Source organism: Protopterus annectens, chromosome 7.part0 (genome assembly GCF_019279795.1).
Source record: "Protopterus annectens isolate FY-2018-M chromosome 7.part0, PAN1.0, whole genome shotgun sequence".
Taxonomy (NCBI): domain Eukaryota; kingdom Metazoa; phylum Chordata; order Ceratodontiformes; family Protopteridae; genus Protopterus; species Protopterus annectens.
In genome coordinates, this window is record NC_056739.1 from 1,889,988,079 (window position 1) to 1,890,007,727 (window position 19,649).

Sequence of the window (19,649 nt, forward strand, 5' to 3'; positions counted from 1 at the left end):
TATCCAAAAGATTTATTCAACAGAACAAAAAATGAGCGCTTTCGCGTGGTCCATCCACGCTTCATCAGATAATGTTTTTTAAAATCAGCTGTTATGCATTTATACATGCGCTAAGCGCGGGAAACTAATTGATCAATAAAATAAATTAATCCATGTTAAAAATCATATATTATGCATTCATTCAACAGATGGGTGGTTTATACCTGAAATCTTTACTGTAATGTGATCATTTATATAATGATAATACGCAGGACAACCTGGTCCTCAGATTTTGAGTTTCTTCTGCATCTTTTACATTAATATTCCTGTTGTACATTCAGTTTAATTATTTATTAAACATGTGCTTGTTTTGTTCTGTCCACATATAAAATGAAGTAAAAAGGACCGAAAGAAAAACAAATACTGTATGTTCTCCTCTTTTAGCACAGAACACATGTGAGTTGGAATAAAATATTGTTTGCTGTTGTTAGCAGTGGTAATACATTATTTTAATGCTGCTGTACTATTCTGTATAAACTTTCCTGTCCAGAATATCAGAATGTGACAATAGGAGCGCATGTGTTACTGAGCAAGGCTTGACAAGACCATTCTAGTTAAATCAGGTATGAGGTACTTCCTGAAGCTTGGTACTACATCTGGTATAAGACAATATTATTTACTTGCATTCACCTGCAAGTACTTCAGTGACAGACAGTGTGTGTGTGTGTGCATGTATGTGTGTGTGTGTGTGTGTGTGTGTGTGTGTGTGTGTGTGTGTGTGTGTGTGTGTGTGTGTGTGTGTGTGTGTGCGTGTGTGCATGTGTGTGTGTGTGTGTGTGTGTGTGTGTGTGTGTGTGTGTGTGTGTGTGTGTGTGTGTGTGTGTGTGTGTGTATTTCTTTATTGAGCACCTGTGTTATTATTCTAAAGTAACTGAACATCAAACAAACACACACACACACACACACACACACACACACACACACACACACACACACACACACACACACACATACATGCACGCACACACACAGAAATACACACACTCTCATTTGTACAGAAGATATATATATTTTTTCTGTTGGATTTTGTGGTAGAATTTAGGAAAAGTGAAAAAAAGCATTAATAACAACATTTTTCTAAACTGCAGCATTGCTATATGTATAAAAGTTCTATACAAACTCTTCTGTTTAAAACAAATTAATTAATTAATTAATTAATTAATTAATCTTACCTAAAAAGATAAACTTCAAATAAAACTTTAATATCTCCATTGACCAGTGAATAAATGTAAGTCAGATGCACTGTGTTAAAGAATATTTATTTAGATTTACTCATATGATGTACAGCTGATCACCAGACCTTATTTCAATGTTTATTTTTAAAGGTGGCATAGCTGTTAGCTATAGCTAAAAATAAAAGCCATTCATAAAAAAAGAAATTAAAGGAAATTTTGCTTTGGCAAAATCAGTATACTATAAGCCATGGAAGACTGACTACTACTGCTATTCAAAACTGTATAGAGACACAGCCAAATGGCATAAATATTTTCTCAGACCAGAAGAAAACAGAAATGCAGGTTTAACAAATTTAAAACACTTGAGGACTTTGTGTCTATGTGGAAGACTGCACTCTCATCTCCTCCTTTCCATACATAGATTTAGAACGAGCTGTTGGTTGAAAAAGCCATGATATTTTCAACAGTTATGAAATTATTAATTACTCTGAAAAGGAATATTCATAGAGGAGTTAAATGCCCAAAACTGACACATAAATACTAAGGAAAGCAAGTTAAATCCATAAAGGAGTAGCAAAATTTCTGTAACTTTTGACATGCTGTTATAAAAGCAAATATAAGGGCACAGACAAAAGAAAAAAAAAAACATTAATAATATATTCATTAATAGTGCAACTATGTTGTAGTTTAAACAACAGGGGCAAAAAAAAACAGTATTGCTTATTTACAAGACAGTTTACAGTCCTAGCAAATGAATGTTTTCCTTGCAAAAATACTTGAAATTTACATAGTTTGTCCAATACAGAGACTTACAGAATTGTGCAATTGACACCTGGTTAGCCAGTCTGTATACTGCATAAGCTCCTAAAAGACTACATAAATAATACAAAGTGCATTCTGCCATTTCTCAGGAAGTACCTACATGAACACAGCAACCAGTCATGAGGATGTTAAAAATCTAATCTGAAGATGCTTGTAGCTCAGAAGTTGTTTCCGTGTCTTCAGAGTCAGATGAACTTTCCTCAAGTTCCTCTTCTATGTCTGCAAATTCTTCTTCATAAATGAAACAGCTATTGAAATCAATTTCCTCAGGGCACGGGGGTTCTTCTTCTATGTATTCATTGCTGGAAAAGACAAAAAATGAAAACTGCATTGTAAGCGTTTGATATACTCCTGAAGAAAGCATTCAGTTATAAACATCATTGGGAACGACTGCAATTAAAATAATTAACAGTTGCACAGATTCATTTCTCACTGTTATCTTATTACCCCATTCATTGTTCTATCTATGCTGTGTTAGATGTATTTTCACTGGAGTAGTAATGTGCTATACATTAGTCATATTTTTAATATGCACATTTCCTACTTTGGCATTCTGCTGCATGCATTTCTGATCTTTATTACTTGCACCTGGCTGGCAAAAACATTTTAACAACTGTAAAGACCAACAGAGGATTATATTCTAGTCAATAAATCATTAAAATCATGTCAAGAGGCAAATCAATACCTGCATAAATCTTGGATAGTACAAAGTTTAATACTGGAAGGTTGAGAGTTGGAAAGATCATTAGCTATGGCATGATAATTATTTCCCTTTACTTGAATAATTTATATATCCAAATACCTATCTATCTGTTTATCTATCTGTCTGTTTATTTTAAGTCTGACAAAAAATCTGAAATAGCATTTTAAGCGCAGAACCTTGTTACTGAAGTCAATGGGGCAGACTTTAATTTTCCTGTAAATAAGATATGGCTAAGCATATTTGTTGAACAATGCATATGATTAAATATGAATTTACCTAGGAATAAAGGTCCGGCTGTGGCCCTGATGAGCTGGGTTTAATTATTTATTTATTCTTCACTGACTGGATTAATCACATGAGGTTAGTAGTCTCTTTCCAGGGGAGATACAAGGTGATATTTCTACTGCTAAGGGAATTTTGTCTGGGCATCAGGGAACCTCCCCCAACTCTATGGAGCTGTTAGATGGCACCAGAGGGCTCCCGCAGCAGCAAGGAAGAGGCTTAAAGAAAGTAGCAGCATAGAGGAGGAGGAGAAGAAAGCTATGGAGATTCTGGAGGTGGAAAGTAAGAATTTGGGGAAAATTTGCTCAGCATGGAGCTTCAGAAAGTAAACAAAGATTCATGTGTGGTAGATGTTACAAGTGAGCAATATTTAGCTGTCTCCATGGAGAAGGAAGTGAGCCAGTCTATTGGAGTGGTGCAGATAATAGAACTGGTATCAGGATGGCTTGCAGACAATGTTCTGTTAAAAATATAATTGAGCAGGATGATCCAGGTGACAGTTCTGCCATTTCATGGGCTGAGATGGCAGAAACATTTTTAGAAGCTCTAAGAATGGTAATGTGGAGAAGTAACCATGTGATGTGTCAGCAGAGAATGCAGCAGTTAAAACTTATGGAGCAGTGACAGAAGGTAAAAGAAGAAAACAGCAACAAACCGAGAAGTCTGGTTTTGTGGCAGCAGATAATACAGTAACTAAAATATATGCATCAGTGACAGCAGGTAAAAAAGGAGAGCAGCAACACACTGTAAGTAGAATTGGTTTTAAACTGAAGAGAAGTCTGGCTATGAGAATAAGAACAAAAAAAAGACATTGTAATAGAAAATATTATGTATGGTACAATTTCATAACTGTTCTGGATTTTAAAGCTGAAGAAATTAATTATTTTATGTATAATGGGACAGATACTTTTTGTGACTTAAAATTTGAAACTGATGGACTGATGGTAAAATTTCTAGAACTGTGTAACAAAAAGAAGGACATGAATCTATGGAACAATACTTTATTTTCTGGTAGCAATGTCAATGTCACAGAAACATTACTTTGCAGTTCAGAACTGATTAATTTGTTTTCTGGAAATAATGTACATTTTACATAAAAAACATTACTTTGCAGTTCAGAACTCAAGAATTGGAAAACAACAATGTTAAAAATGCATGCAGGGTCTTTGTGGAACTGTTGATAATACTGTGAAAGTTAGAGATGAGAAAACTTATGGAACAGAGTGTGGAGGTTGGAAGCTATTTTGAAATGTGAAAAAAACATGGTAGAACACTTGCCAAGTGTTATTTATGTAGCTGGCTAGCCTAAATCATAGTGTTTTTTAGGGACTTTTCTCATTTAATTAATGATTGTGACAAGGTACAATGTAACAGATGTGTGGAGAAAGGACATAGAGCAGGAAAGTGTGTGCATGAATATAGGTTGTCTTAACAAGAGACACTTGAATGATTATCAAGAACAAACCATAAATAATGAAAAAAGAGTGCAAGCAGGAAGAAAACGTACGAGGTAGGACAAAAAGAAAAAAATATGAGGAGAGCTAGACAGTGTATGCATGCAGTGAGAGGTCAGGAGAAGGGATTGATGTTATTATTCTTTTGAAGCTCAAGACACTGAAAAATCTGAATCTGAGGCTCAATAATTACTTGCACATAAACCCAGGAACGAATATTCGTTTGGGGGAAAATTTAAAAATATTTTCCTTAAACTAAAAAAGAAGGAAAACAATAATGTTAAACTACTTTTACTAAGTATGAACTGCATTATTAACACCGTAAAGGGTGTAAGGATACTGGACAGATGTGCAAATGTGATGTGGATGTTATTCTGTTACAGGATGTAACATTCCTGACAAGCGAAGAAAGACTGCAAACAGAAAAATTGTGGTGTGGAAATATAATACAAAACTTAGGAAGTGAACATTGTTCTGGAGTGGCTGTGTTTTGTAAAAAAAAAAAAAACAGTCAGAATACTAGATGTAACATTGGTAAGGATGAGAAGGTTAACTGTTGCGGATGTGAGGTGAAGAAAACATGTTTATAGAATTATAGCATTATATGCATATAACTAGCAAGGAAAGAGAGAATCTGTTTCATCAAATATTAGACTATTTGGTGGTTAACATGAACATTATACTTGCAGAGTACTTTACTTGTGATTTAAGGGAAATGTAAAAAGAAAGGAAACAATGTTAGAATATACAAGAAGTAATAAAATGAGGTAAATTATCTGTGTGGAACAAAAGTCAATGGAGTTAGAGTGTGTGTGGGGGGGGTGTACCAGAAGAACTGATTAAAGTAATTAAAGTAAGGAAAAAGTGTTGCACCAAGACAGCAGAGTGTCAGGATTTCCTCTGGAGACTGGTAATAAATAAGCTACCAGTAAAGGGGAATATACCAAGAAAGTTGAAATAGTGTGTTTATTTTGTGGGAGGACAAGACAATAGAGCATGTTTCTTTTCCTTTGAAATGTAAAAGAATGGTAAAACTCTGGAAAAAGTTGTGTGAAGAAACATTTTTGAGAATATTAATAACATAAATAATATACATATGAATAAGATTACATGTGGATATTATAATAACAAGAAGAAAGAATGTGTGAAGAGGACAGATACAATTTATTTATGTAGTATGTGTTGTTTGAAATGAAAGACTGAATGAAATGATATTTAATAGGAATTGGATTATGGCAGATATATTTTGAAAAAATAGAGTATGGTTGAAGGAATGGTGGTCAATTATGGACGAATAAGTATCTTAGAAGTAAAATAATAAATAGTAAAAAAAATAGAAATATGATTATATGTGCCAGTATGTATGTTCATTTTGTAAATAATTGTTTTATGTTGGTTAAATAAAGGACCCCTTTTTGATACATTCTGTGGGATACTTTACATCCCATTGAGCTACCACCATCTCAAGCAGATAGGACCTTGGCTTTTTGTGTCATTTGAAGGATGGTACACTCAGGAGTGCAGTACCTCACTAATGCTACATTACAGTGTCAGCAATCTCACTTGGAGTAGAAATAGAACCCTCAGTTCTCTGGAAGTTGGGAGATCTGCTTATGGAGGGATGAACGTGAATTTGCATCACTGGTTCACTACAGGAAGAGGACTTGCATGTATGCTATTCCAGGAGTGGCAGCAGTAGGTACATTGCATGAGTACACTCCATGGACAAAGCAGGATATAAATGGATGAAGCCTGCCAAGAAGACTATTTCTCACTAGCTAGGATCAGTGTTTTTTGAAATGTGTGAACCAAATAGTAACATGTCAGGAATTATATGGCAATGTGTCTGCTGGGCAATAGAGTGATGGAGTTGTAGTAGAAAAAATCTGGACTGTCTGAGGAATGACAGCACTCAGTCCTGGACTGTTACACCCCATATCTGTTATTCTTGGATGCTATAATGAGGGGAGAGTGAATGGAGGAATGGGCAGGGAGATGAGGAGCAAAATAGTGCATACAAAATGTTTCATTACGATGCAAATGGTACCATATCTGCAAAGTACTTAGGTGAGAGTGGACTGGCTTAATTTTAGACTAGATTATTAAATCAGTTTTCTTAAACTGGTCAAAAATATGAGAGAAATGTAATGTACTATAGATGCAGGTGTGGCAGGAGGATGGAGGGCTACAAACAGCCAAGCTATAATAGCAAACAGACTTTATATACTGAATATATAGATGCCTCAGGCAAGGTAGGCAACCAAACAGTAGAACACTTCACAAAGTAATGCTTACTGAAAGAATACTTGTTTTTGTTTATGGGCAGACATCTCTAGCATTTTAGCTGTATGACCTTCTCAGTTTAATAATAATAATAAGATATCACAGTTTACCTAAGAACGTCTGAAGAAAGTATGTAACCAGTGAAACAGTGAAGTATATGTAGTAGAGCAGCAATTAAATACTAATTCTTAGTATGGAATTCTGATGAAGATGTGTAAGTGTTGAAACAACACATGGATTTTAAATGAGATATTTCATAAGCAATTCATTGTTCATGTCATTATGGGCAAGCAGTACTAATTTAAAGATGAAACATACTTTTTTCTAGGTTAGTTAGTTAAAATTGGTAGGTAGACAATGCCTTAATCCTTTTCCTTAATGAGCAAGACCACAGGGGAAATGGTAGATGCAATATTTAAAAATTTAGACTAGACAGTCATCATGGTTTATGAAAGTAAAATCTATTCAAAAATGAGGACAGAATGCAAGATTCCAAATAAACAACAAATTATCATTAAGTCCCCATAGCCTTGAACTGTGAGACTAAAATCTTATTACTAAGCCTCTTGAATGTGTTGCTTTAAATAAAGAGCTGTAATCATTACCAAACTCTCACCTGATTTGGAACATCACATTACATTTCAGCAGACAATGATTAAAGATGTTTCTCATAATAAAGTTTAGACATTGGTTTTAATGGTGAGTTGTTAAACATATACTATTGATGATGTAGAACTTGTAACCTCACCTTTCTTGTGAAATCCCTTACCTTATATAAACTATGTGATAAAGTAAGGCAATATACGTCTTGTTCACTATTTCAATTATATTCAGCAGTTATATAAAAAACTATTGTCTTTTTTTTAGCTAAATTAATTTTGCATCCCAAAAATATGTGAAATTGTCTCAAAATGTTCCACCGGACTGTAAAGTCCTTTTCTGTTTTTCTGAGGTATAAAGTAATATCATCTGCAACTAGAGCCAGCTTTTCTTGACTACCATACCAATGATATCCTTGAATTTCTGAGTCCCTTATTTTCTTTGCCAATTCTTCTAAATATAATGCAAATAACAAAGAGGAAAGAGAACACCCCTGCTGGTTCCTGTGCTCAAACAGAAATTATCAGAGAAGACCCCACACACTTTAATTTTTGCTTCCCATCCCTCATATATCCTCCTAATCAACCTTATCATTTTATCAGTTAATGCAAATGCTTCCATTGTTTTACTCATAAAGTCCTAGCTTATTCTGTCAAATGCTTTCTCTGCATCAAGACCCACCAACAACAGTGGTATTTTAGTATTTTCTTACATTCTGCTTCCCTCTGGATCATCAATGTTCTGTTAATGTTGTCAAATGTTTACCTCCCATCCAGAAAACCACATTGGTCCATATCTATCAAATTTGGCATCACCTTTGCCGTTCTTTTAACCATTATAGACATAAATACTTTGCAATCATGGTTTGGTTTTGAAATGGGCCTGGTCTGAGGAAGGCTGGTGTCACAGCTGAAATCGCTCACCTATTTAATAAACTTGGATTTACACTTTTACTTGGATCTTGGTTTCATCCGGACATTGGAATACCGTTGGATTGCTATTGCGCATATACTATTTTAATTAGCAAATTACAAATATTGTTAGATACCTCTCTTATAAAAGGATTGCTTGGGTCATGTTGATACCATAAAATAAAAATAAGAAGGATATATACTGTATGTAATAAGCAATCAACTCAGTAGCTAAAAATGAAAAAAAAATGTATTTTAAGCATCAGGCTATAGCCACATAAGAAACAACATATATTACACTTAAAAATAACTAGGAATACAGGAGACATCACAACTCTATAAAAATGATGATTTGACAACATAAACAAGAGCAGTTTCTCAAAACTAGAGGTATAGTTCTGGTATTTAATGTTCAGCACAGTCCCCTGACTTATCACCCCCTCAACCCAAAGTTGAGGAAAATATCTGAAAAAAAGATCTTCCACTGAAGACCAAAACGTCTTTCAATGTTGTGAACTGTTGAACTGTAGTACAGAGCTTGTACAGTTAAGCTACTAAACATATTCATGTTATTGGCCATGGCATCAGCAAAATAAAATACCTAGCAAAACTAAGAATGCATTATGCACAAAGCCTCTATACCCATCCAAAATCTGAAGAGTTAAAGATCTAGTCCCTTCTAGAATGTCATTAAATTCCAAGCCTGATGATTGGCTTTGTGACTAAAATTGTACTGATAAGATTTCATACATAGGCAGGCTATATGTTAGCAAACATTCAAGATGAAGAAAGTCAACCCTTTGCCCCTCAACAATGAAGCTGACACTGATACAGGGAATGGAAATATTACATCCTCACAATATTACCAGACTGCCTCATTGTACTTGCTCTCAATATCTTCACAGTCTGGTATGTTTTCATTTATATAAATGTATGATTCCCTATGTCATAAGCTATGGTTTAATAACGATTTTTCTTGTTTAAGAAAAAGGGTGGCAGGAATTAAATAATCTATGCAATGTTGCTTAGGTTATATGATACATAACAATATATATGTGAAGTATTGTGTTTGTAAATGTGAACTTGCTAATACAGTTTGATTTTTTTATATAAATGCAAATTTTCCCATGTCACAAGTGATAATTCAATAAAGGTGTTTAAAATAACGCCTTCACCACAAGTACATCATTCCCTGCATACTTGCATTCAACATATTTTTACTCACTGCATTTATTTTCAATATGCTCAATCAAATGTGCATGAGAATGCATTTAATTTGAAGTCATGGAAATGAAGGCAGTGTGCAGACATATGCCTAATATGAGTATGCTGTGAATGATTCGCTTTTATTCTATGAGTTGTGGGTAGGAACATTCATGAAGTCAGTACCGTTTAAAACACTCTTCTAGCATATGGGATGCAAACCATATTTATATTTTTCAGTTATCCAGAATTATGTGCCAACATTATCTATATGGATTGAAAATGCTATATCCTTTGATAGATTGAAAAGGTAATTTATGGAAGACAAAATTCATATAGCCAGAATTTCTGATTAATGCTCATTTTATGAAACATTTACACAATGCACTTTCTCTTAAATCAGTAAAATATCAGTTCTAAAAGATATGGACAGATGCAATCTCCTTAAGTAATGTTATGAAATTCCATAAAAGGTATAGCAAAATGCATTGATTTTCTTTTCAATAGATTAGTTAGGCAAATGTCAGTCTGTTTTAGAAGTAAGGCATTAATCTTAACATGTAAAAGCCACTTTGATGATATTGACAATTTAGCTTTACTTGCCTACAAAGTATTGCTTGTTATTTCCTATGCAAGTTTTCTACATAACTGATTAATTAAAATAATTCCTGTGTTAACTTATTATGGAGATAGTCTGCATCAGAGATAGCCATAATACTTGTTTTACATTGCTCCCGAAATCAGAATAATTTTAGTCACAGAAGACAACACAGAAGAAAAGTCTTTTCCGCAAAGACATTAACAAAAGACGGAAAATGGTGATTCAGAGCATAATGCCATTCAGTTGTCCACTGAATCCAAATGTCATTCACCTTATTTTTTGCACTTCTTTACATATTAAGCTAATTCAGTGTGCTATTTGTGTGTGTGTGTGTGTGTGTGTGCGTGTGTGTGTGTGTGTGTGTGTGTGTGTGTGTGTGTGTGTGTGTGTGTGTGTGTGTGTGTGTGTGTGTGTGTGTGTATCAAGAATTATCTTAAAGACAGACAAAAAGAAAGAAAAACAAAAGTTTCCACATCATAAAATGGTTTCTCACTGGGTAGAGAGGAAGATCAGTTAGGAAATATTTATGCTATGTTCAGCATCTGAGTCTATGTTTCAATGTAGTACTCATGGGAGTGAAGAATATAATTAATGTTGCTGCTAACATGGGTGTTGCAGTGAATAACGCTGCTTTTCTGAGCACACAGATGTCATGGCCTCCTCTAAATACCCCCCCCCACTTACACTTACTCCCATCCACAGAAAAACATGGTTTGCACTGCAACAACATCCAAGCAGATTTAAAAAAAATGACAGTTATCCATTTTTACATGCACATTTTAAAAAAAGGGAGAGCAATACAACAAAAGCGAGACAACAACACCTCTTGTCATAGGTTAAATAGCACAGAATAGGATTTCTCTAGGAAGAATGGAAGATCAGTTATGAGGTATTTATTATAGCAATAACCCATGCCTGGGTGTGGGTAATGCTGGATTTACCCACGGTTGGCGTGGTTTGGTCCCGGGCTTAAGCCCGGGACCAAACAAAGACAACCGTGGGTAAATCCAGCATTACCCACACCCAGAAGTGGGTTATTGCTATTATACAATGACATTATTTAAGAAAAGAAATAATTACTTTTCTTAAATAATGGCATTGTATAATGCCTCTTTGCTGCCCTTCCGCAGCTGTCTGGTGTTCGCCGGCAGTTCTGATGTACTGCGCATGCCTACGCACTACATCACAGCTGTGGCAAAAGCAACGGAGAACCCAAGATCTCCGTTGCTTTTAACTGTCACTCTATGTTAAATGGGTTTAACATAGCGAGACAGCTTTAAAATAAGCAACGGAGATCTCCGTTGCTTATTTTAAAGCTGTCTCGCTATGTTAAACTCATTTAACAAAGCGGGACAGGTTAAAAAAAAAAGCAATGGAGATCGCAAGATCTCCGTTGCTTTACACTGTTGCTATGTTAAAGGAGTTTAACATAGCGAGACAGCTTTAAAAAAAGCAACGGAGATCTGCGTTGCTTTTTTTAAACCTGTGTCGCTATGTTAAACTCTTTTAACATAGCGAGATTAGTATTTATACTAACGGAAAAAGTCCGGGCGACAGGACCTTTTTCCGTTAGTATATTGAGGGATTTACAACGGGCACGCTGGTGGGGTGGCCAATCAGCGTGCACGTTTTAGAGGAGGCATTGTATAATATGTGTGCGTGCGTGTGAGTGTGTGTGTGTGTGTGTGTGTGTGTGTGTGTGTGTGTGTGTGTGTGTGTGTGTGTGTGTGTGTGTGTGTGCATTTACGTCCATCAAACAGTGACAGTGATGGTATTTAACCACATAAACAATATTCAGGATGTCACAGACCATAAAGTTCAAAAGGCTAGAGGGCACTTGCTCAACCTAGATCTATGTGGACTGATAAAGGGGAGGCAAGTCCCTGGCATCACTTGTAGGCATTTATAAGTTTGGCTGTATATGTCTGGTACATCTGCTTAGTTATTTCTAAACTTAGATTATGAGAGGGCATCTGACTGCCTATGGTGTGGTCACTTGTCAATGATCCATCAAAATTTTGGATCTCAACACTCTTGGTTAAGTTACTGAAGAAATTAAACAGAGATTATTGACAGGTTCACACATCTCACAATATATAATGTAGAGATGTAACTAGGATGGAATGAATGGGCAGTTGCCCTAAGTGCAAGGTGTAGGGGGGCATGATTGGGAGATGCCAGTTAGCATTCATTTCCTTTTTTTTTTCTTTTTTTTGATTCTCATATAGAGTTGAGGAGTGCAGAAAGAAGCCTGACATCTGACTTGCTCCTGAGGTGAGTGTTAGCCAGATCACAGAATCTTCCTTTTCTTTTTCTCTATTCAGTTTTTTCATAGTTGAGTAGTGCCATATTGGATAACAGTAACCAGGTGTTAAATAAGCCATCTGTGCTTCTTCTATAATTATATGCAGATGGATGAGACAATGAGGCCAGGTGTCTCCCCATAGTGTTTGCATTGGAAATACAGTCATTGGTCAATGGTATAGTCCATCCAGGAAAGTAAGAAAATACAGGGAATAATTGTGCCATAGAGAGCCTAAATTAGACCATATGCAGATCACTCAGTTCTACTTCGGCTTAATGCCACCAGGCATGTGATTACAAAAGGATCAAAGTTATTCTTTAAACTGGAACTTCTACATTGCTCAGCTTATACAATGACATCTGGTACCTCACTGGCCAACATAGCTGTCCTCTGAAATTAGTGTAACTGGTGGGGTGGGTGGCAGGAGAGCTTGCTCTTCTCCTCTCAAAAATGAATTTAATGTGTAACAGCAAGTTTCACATGTTGCTGTTATTCTAAGGAGAGCACACTTATTTCTTTATTTTTTTGTCAGTTGCAGGTCGCCTCATAATTGAACAACATCCATGTCATTATCCCATAGTCAGACATCTTTCCTGTCTGGAGGTCCAAATGTTTTAGTGTGGTAAGCCAGCAGACTAGCCACGGGCCACAATCATATAATTGCACCCAGCTTCATCACAAGTGGAAACTGTTTTTAAGATAGAGTGCTATTCATGTCAAGACCCCAGTTTCTGCCTCATGTGAGACGTCCCCACCCCAAGTTGTGTCTAAACTTTCACTTTTTTCCTCAACCACCCAAGTACATGGTGATGCATGTGATCATCCTGTATGTAATATATAGTAATGTCTAATGCACAGTATGGCTAGCCAGCATAACCTGACAGTAACACTGATTGCATCATGTTTCTTCTGCTTGCACTATCACTATGTGCTTGGCAGGCCTCAGGGCTCTGGTGTAAATGTCTCTGATACAGCTATACTGCTGTGTACTGTACTTGTCACTCTGTATGGTTGTGCAGCCGTCAGTTACTGCTGATCTGCCAGACTATCATTGAATGATAGGTGTGAGTAACAATCTCTGCTGGCCACATATGTGGGTGGTCTGATTGTACCAGTATCTGTGGACTGCCCAGTCTCACTCCTCACCAGGATATAATATAGCATACAATGTGTTAAAAACATCCTGCACACTGTAGTAGGTTTATTCTAGACTGGCTCCCAGACATGACAAGGAAGCAGATGCAGGGTTTGAGAAGACAGAATATACTTTGTATAAATTTGCAGGATTATGCATGAGAGGGGTGGTACCGTAATCTGGCCATACTCTGTGGGTTGGCTTTAGTGAGTATCCAGCTTTAGCTGCAGCAGGGTACAAACATGAGAAGACATCAATATATATTCTCGCCATATAAATGTAGTCATACACATTAGTGTTAACCAAAGTGGCCACATCTATCAACTATATGGCCTTGTGGGATTTCACTATGCAGGAAGTAGTGATGCAGCTGTAATGTGTGTTAAATAGATGGTGTACAGTCACATTGGTTATGATGATACATTTCACACACTACCTGGCAGATAATAGAATACTAGCCTTTCTGTTCATAAAATTTTGTGACTCTTTGTCAGATATGGGCTTTATTCTACATGTGTGCAGCCTATGGCATCCAGTACTTAAGGCGGTACACAATGTTGTATAATGCAATCATTGTAATGGTGGTGTACTAGGAAAACATATACAATCCTTCAAGTGAAAAGGTGTTATGTCAAGGAATATATTGAGCATTTTGGGAATGGTGCCCTGTAAAATATTCAGCAGGAATTCTAGAAATGGAGATCTTCGATATACTCACCATGTTACCAGCTAGTCTCAGAATGCTTCCTGTAGCTAGAATGAAAAGCTGTATACATACCTTGGTCTATACAGGTAAAGGAATGTGATGCATTCCCATATATTCTATGTGTGACTGATACACATCAACCAAGGCTCGTGTAACATCCTCATCTACTCTAAAGTAATCAATAATCCTATGACTAGTGAAATTATAGTATGTCATCTACTGATGATAATGTTTCCACTGGCATTAGACGTCGCCTCATTCATACTTGCAGGAAGTTGCAGCACTAAGCACATTAGTGTTTTGCTACATGACAGATGCTGCAGCTCCAAGCATTCTCACTATCTGACAGAATGAATCCTTTGGTGTGCTTTACCCTTTGTAATGAGGTGCATGTCTCCCTGCATACTCCTATGACTCTTGACTGTCTTCACTTGACATACATTTACATATCAATAGAAACTCCTTTCTTGTCCCTTTTCAGTTACATGTCAAAATTTGGTCATTTGCACATTTTGGGATTAGAATGTAGTTAGGATAGTTTATCTAAGATGCTTGAGTGTGAAATGGTGTCAAACACCTTTTGCAAGGTCTAACTTTGCTCTCATCCATTACTTCAGTAACTTTTCCAAAGGAGTCAACCAATTTAAATAAGCAGGATCTGCCCTTAACAAATTCAGATTGGCTTGGTCAAGAGTTTGCAGGTTACCTATGTCTTTATTTATGAATTCCATAATGTTTCTTTCCATAGCCTTACAGATGAGGCTGGTCAGACCTATTAGTCTATAATTTCTAGGGTCTATCAATGCCCTACCTTTGTGCAAGGGGCTGACAGTTCGTATCTGCCATTCATGCAGCACAATTACTATTTGGAATCCGACACTGAATAGCCTTTATAGGGGGATCTGACAGGTCCTGTTTCGGGCTGGCAAGTAAGCAGCCTGCATTTTGTATCCTTTCCCACAGAAAGAGTGTTCTTGGTCTTGAATAATGCCTTGAGAAGTTGTTCATGGGAGAATTGGGTGAGGTGTAGATGCAGGTATAAGATCTGGGAACATAGGGTGGAAGAGGGGTAAAGTTGGAGCTAAATGTATCCATTAAATAGATTTGCTATGTCCTCGGGTTTGAGTTTGTGATGCCATTTACTATTAGGTCTGCATAGTGCTGTGCATTGCTTCTAAGGTTTCTAATATAGTTACAGAAGGCTTTGTATTTATCCATTGCTTGGATGGTATCTTTTACCTCGTATGTTACATTCAGTTATACAATTTGTCAGTAAAGGATTCTGCATAAGCAGTGGGTCATTGAGTTGTAAGGGGATGTTGAATTTGGCCAAGTGATCACTCAATTTCAGTAGATTAGCCTTGACATACAGTGGATATAAAAAGTGTACAAACCCCTGTTAAAATACCAGGTTTTTGTGATATAAAAAAATTAGACCACAATAAATAATTTCAAACTTTTCCCACCTTTAATGTGACCTATAACCTGTACAATTCAATTGAAAAACAAACAAATCACTTAACTCATTCACTCCAGAGCAGCTCAGAAAATGCTGCCTGCTTACTTCCACCATAAGAACAACGGTACAGCCTGAGCTCATTTTCAGATAATCCATTTGTAATACCATGCAGAAAACAAATGTTCATAACTCTTTAACTATAAGAGCTAAACTAAAAGTGTAAAAGCGAAAGTTGTTCAGCAGACACTGACCTTTCCAACAGCGTAAATGTTGGTAGTGTGTATGTAAATCATTATTAAATATTTGCCAAGGAATGCTCATATTGTGCATATTTTGTACCTTTTTGGTACAACAAATCACAATTTCTTAGTGAATGTACCATGTAGACCCATACGATTTGTAATTAATGTGTTTGTATTAATGTTAGTTTGAAAATGATACCTTAACCATTACTGTGTGATGCTCTTTATAGAGATATTCACATAAATCTGATTAATATTATATTTCTCAGAACTGATAAATAAACAAAGCATAATATCTCATCACCTGTAACAGACAAAGACTACATATCAGTGTACAAGTTGTGTGGCTCAATGTCAGCTTCAAAACAATGCCTCATTTGTGTCATCACCATGCTTCCTTGCAAAGATATGGGCATAATAATGAGAAATATTGCAAGTCTATAATTTTCATAATCCTAAAAGACTAAACAAACTGTGATATCTGTGCATGAGTACAGCATACAGACAATGTTCTTTTACCATGTTGTAAGGAGTAATACTCTCTTCAAAATGAGGTATTATTTGGGGTATTGACATGCTCCCTTGCAAAGTTATTTACCAAAATATGTAAAAAAAACATAATTTCCATAAACTAAGTCCTAAACAAACTTTGATATCTGTACATGTGTTCAGCATATAGATACAGATCTTTTACCATGCTGAAACTATTAATAGTGTCTTCAAAATGAGGTATTACTTAGCATATTGACATGCTCCCTTGTAAAGTTATTTACCAAAATATGAAAAGAAATCATAATTTTCATAACCTTAGTCCTAAACTTTGATATCTGTATATATGTACAGCATACAGGCATAGTTATTTTATCATGTTGTAAAATAAGGTATCACTTGCACAGTTACATGCTCCCTGGCAAAGTTATTTACCAAAATATGAAAAAAAATCATAATTTCCATAACCTAAGTCCTAAATAAAGTGTGGTGTCTGTAGATATGTACATAATACTGACACTATTCTTTTATCATATTGTAAGGACTAACACTCTTCAACATGAGGTATAACTTGCCACAATTACAGGCTCCCTAGCAATCTTATTTACTAAAATATGAAAACAATCATAATTTCCATAACCAAAGTCCTAAACAAAACAAGATACCTGTACAGTTCTCCTGCATACAGATACAGTTCTTTTTCTATCCTGTAACTACTAATACTGCCTTCAAAATGAGGTATTGCTTACCCTGATGAGATGTTCCCGGATAAAGTTATTTAGAAAAATATTAAAAAATATCATAATTCTCATAACCATGGTCCTAAACAAACTGTGATATCTGGACATGTGTATGGCATACAGATACAGTTCTTTTTATATCTTGCAAGTACTAATACTGTCTTCAAAATGAGCTACTGCTTAGCATGCTGACATGTTCTCTGACAATGTTACTCACCAAATATGAAACAATATCATAATTCTCATAACCAAAGTCCTAAACATAATGTGATATCTGTACATTTGTCCAGCATACAGACACAGTTCTTTTTCCATCCTGTAACTAATAATACTGTATTCAAAATGAGGTATTACTTACCCCGATGACATGTTCCCTGACAAAGGTATTTAGCACAATAGGAAAAGAAATCATAGCTCTCATAACCATAATTGTAACCAAACTGTGATATGTGTGCAGGATGGTTATTGACATATTCTCTTGTATGTGGTACTTTCCTCAAACAGTTGTTCTTACTCAACATGCTCACCATCTCCCTACAACAGTTATTTGCCAAACTAAGAAAAATATAATTTACATAACACAATTCATAATCAAACGATTATCTGTACCTGTGCACAGCATACAGATGGTTCTTTGACAGTATTAAAATGAAGTGTTACTCGGCATGTATACAAGTTCCCTAGCAGTTCTTTTCCTGTGTCATCAGTAGTGACAACAGTGTTCATAAAATATAACAATAGAGTTTCTTACCATACTGGTCCTACTTGGTCATGGCTGCTGTCCATTCATTCTCACTAGCTGCCTGTTACCAATATAGCGTGCATAGCTGTCATCACGCCATTATGGAGGTCAGTCAAGAACAATGCAATGCCATCCTCAGTTAGGTGAATGCCATCGCTTCTGTAAAGGTGAACAACTTCTTTTGTGATGCTGTCATGCAGATTGTTGATCCACTGACCCTGTGCATCAAACCATGCGTGAACACATTCTGTAAACACCTGGCCTTGTGCGCTGCCCATTGATTATTTCCTGTTTTCCATATCTGGCAAGGAATTATATCAGACCACACAAAACGGCATAATAACCAGCACTGAAACCTGAGCTAAAGATAACCTATGCCTTTTACACCATATCTGTAGTACAATATTCTAACAAATAGATCAGCTGAGAGAGCATGGCATGGCACCTTGCAGTCAACCAGTGAATCAGTTGTCTGTGTTGTGTATGCATCAGCGCCAACATGACACAATAAACTGTTTTACCCACCAATCACTTCAGCAGTCTGACCATGTATGCACAAGCACATCCCTGGTACACAAATGAATTATTTCCCTTGAATAACCCTTCTGTAACACTTCCTGGTATACAGATGCACCAAAACGAGGCATTCACCCAAGTCACCCCTTTCAAAAAGCAGTTTAACACACAAAGACAGAGAGAAGCTAATGTTCCATTCAAAGTTTTTCCAACATATAAGCACATATATCTATATCTTGCATTTATTATATCACCTCATTGAGTCCCCTTTGTAGTTTCATCAATTTAATATATTATTACATCATCATATTATACACTGTTTATATACTGTTTATTCAGTTTATAGAATTATGAATGCCTAAGGAAACAAACGAAGGGTGTTTCCTTAGGCATTCCATTCCATCATATTATATACTGTGTATATACTGTTTATTCAGTTTATATAATTATGAATGCCTAAGGAAACAAACAAAGGATGAAGAGTTAATTTTCTACACAGAAACAGAAAGGCGATGACGGGTTTTTGTCCTGGGTGTACACTACTTTACCCCCTAAAAGCACAATATAACTGTAACAGCAGAGTTGTTTTCAAATGCCCAATTTTTACAAGGCATTCTGAATTATGCTTGAAAATACCATGACATTACAACACAGACTGCTTCCTTTCTTTTGCATCAGTCACTGGTACAGAAGTCATTCTTCTGAAATGTAAAACGGTTGAGGTCACAGACATACAGTCATTGCCAGTATCTTTGATGTCACTAAAACATGCCCACAATTTGGAGGAAAGTCCCCTTTCCAATATTATAGAATTGCTGGAGACTTCTGTACCTCAAATCATTCAGAGCTACAGTACCACACTTTCTCAGCAGTACTCAGTCTTTCCCATGGTTAACTACACTAGGAAAACATATACAGAAATTAATTTAAAAGAGAAACTAAATACTTTTCACTTTTCCCCGAGCAACATCTTCATTAGTATGTCCAGGTATAAACATGCACTAAAATGAAGCATTTCCCCACACAACCCTTCAGTAACATTTCCTAGTATGTGAAACTACCAAAATATACACTTCACCCAAGCAACTCCTTCAGTAAAATGTTGAGGTATGCACAATCACCAAAATTAAACTCGTCCTCAAACGAAACTTCAGTAACATTTACTAGTCTGTACAACCACCAAAATGAAGCATTCACGCAAGTGACCCCTTCAATAAAATGTATGCACAAAGCACCAGAATT

At 36.0% G+C, this 19,649-nt stretch overlaps 1 protein-coding gene across 1 annotated transcript in view; it reads right to left on the minus strand.

The window, feature by feature from the left end:
* Positions 1-1,287: 1,287 nt before the first annotated feature.
* The window catches only part of AGBL1 (AGBL carboxypeptidase 1), a 4,745,443-nt gene continuing 4,727,081 nt past the window's right edge, over positions 1,288-19,649 (minus strand). Inside the window, exon 23 of the mRNA XM_044078361.1 lies at positions 1,288-2,338. Coding sequence (XP_043934296.1) covers positions 2,173-2,338 — 166 coding nt within the window. The 3' untranslated portion in view covers positions 1,288-2,172. The remainder of the gene's footprint in view (positions 2,339-19,649) is intronic.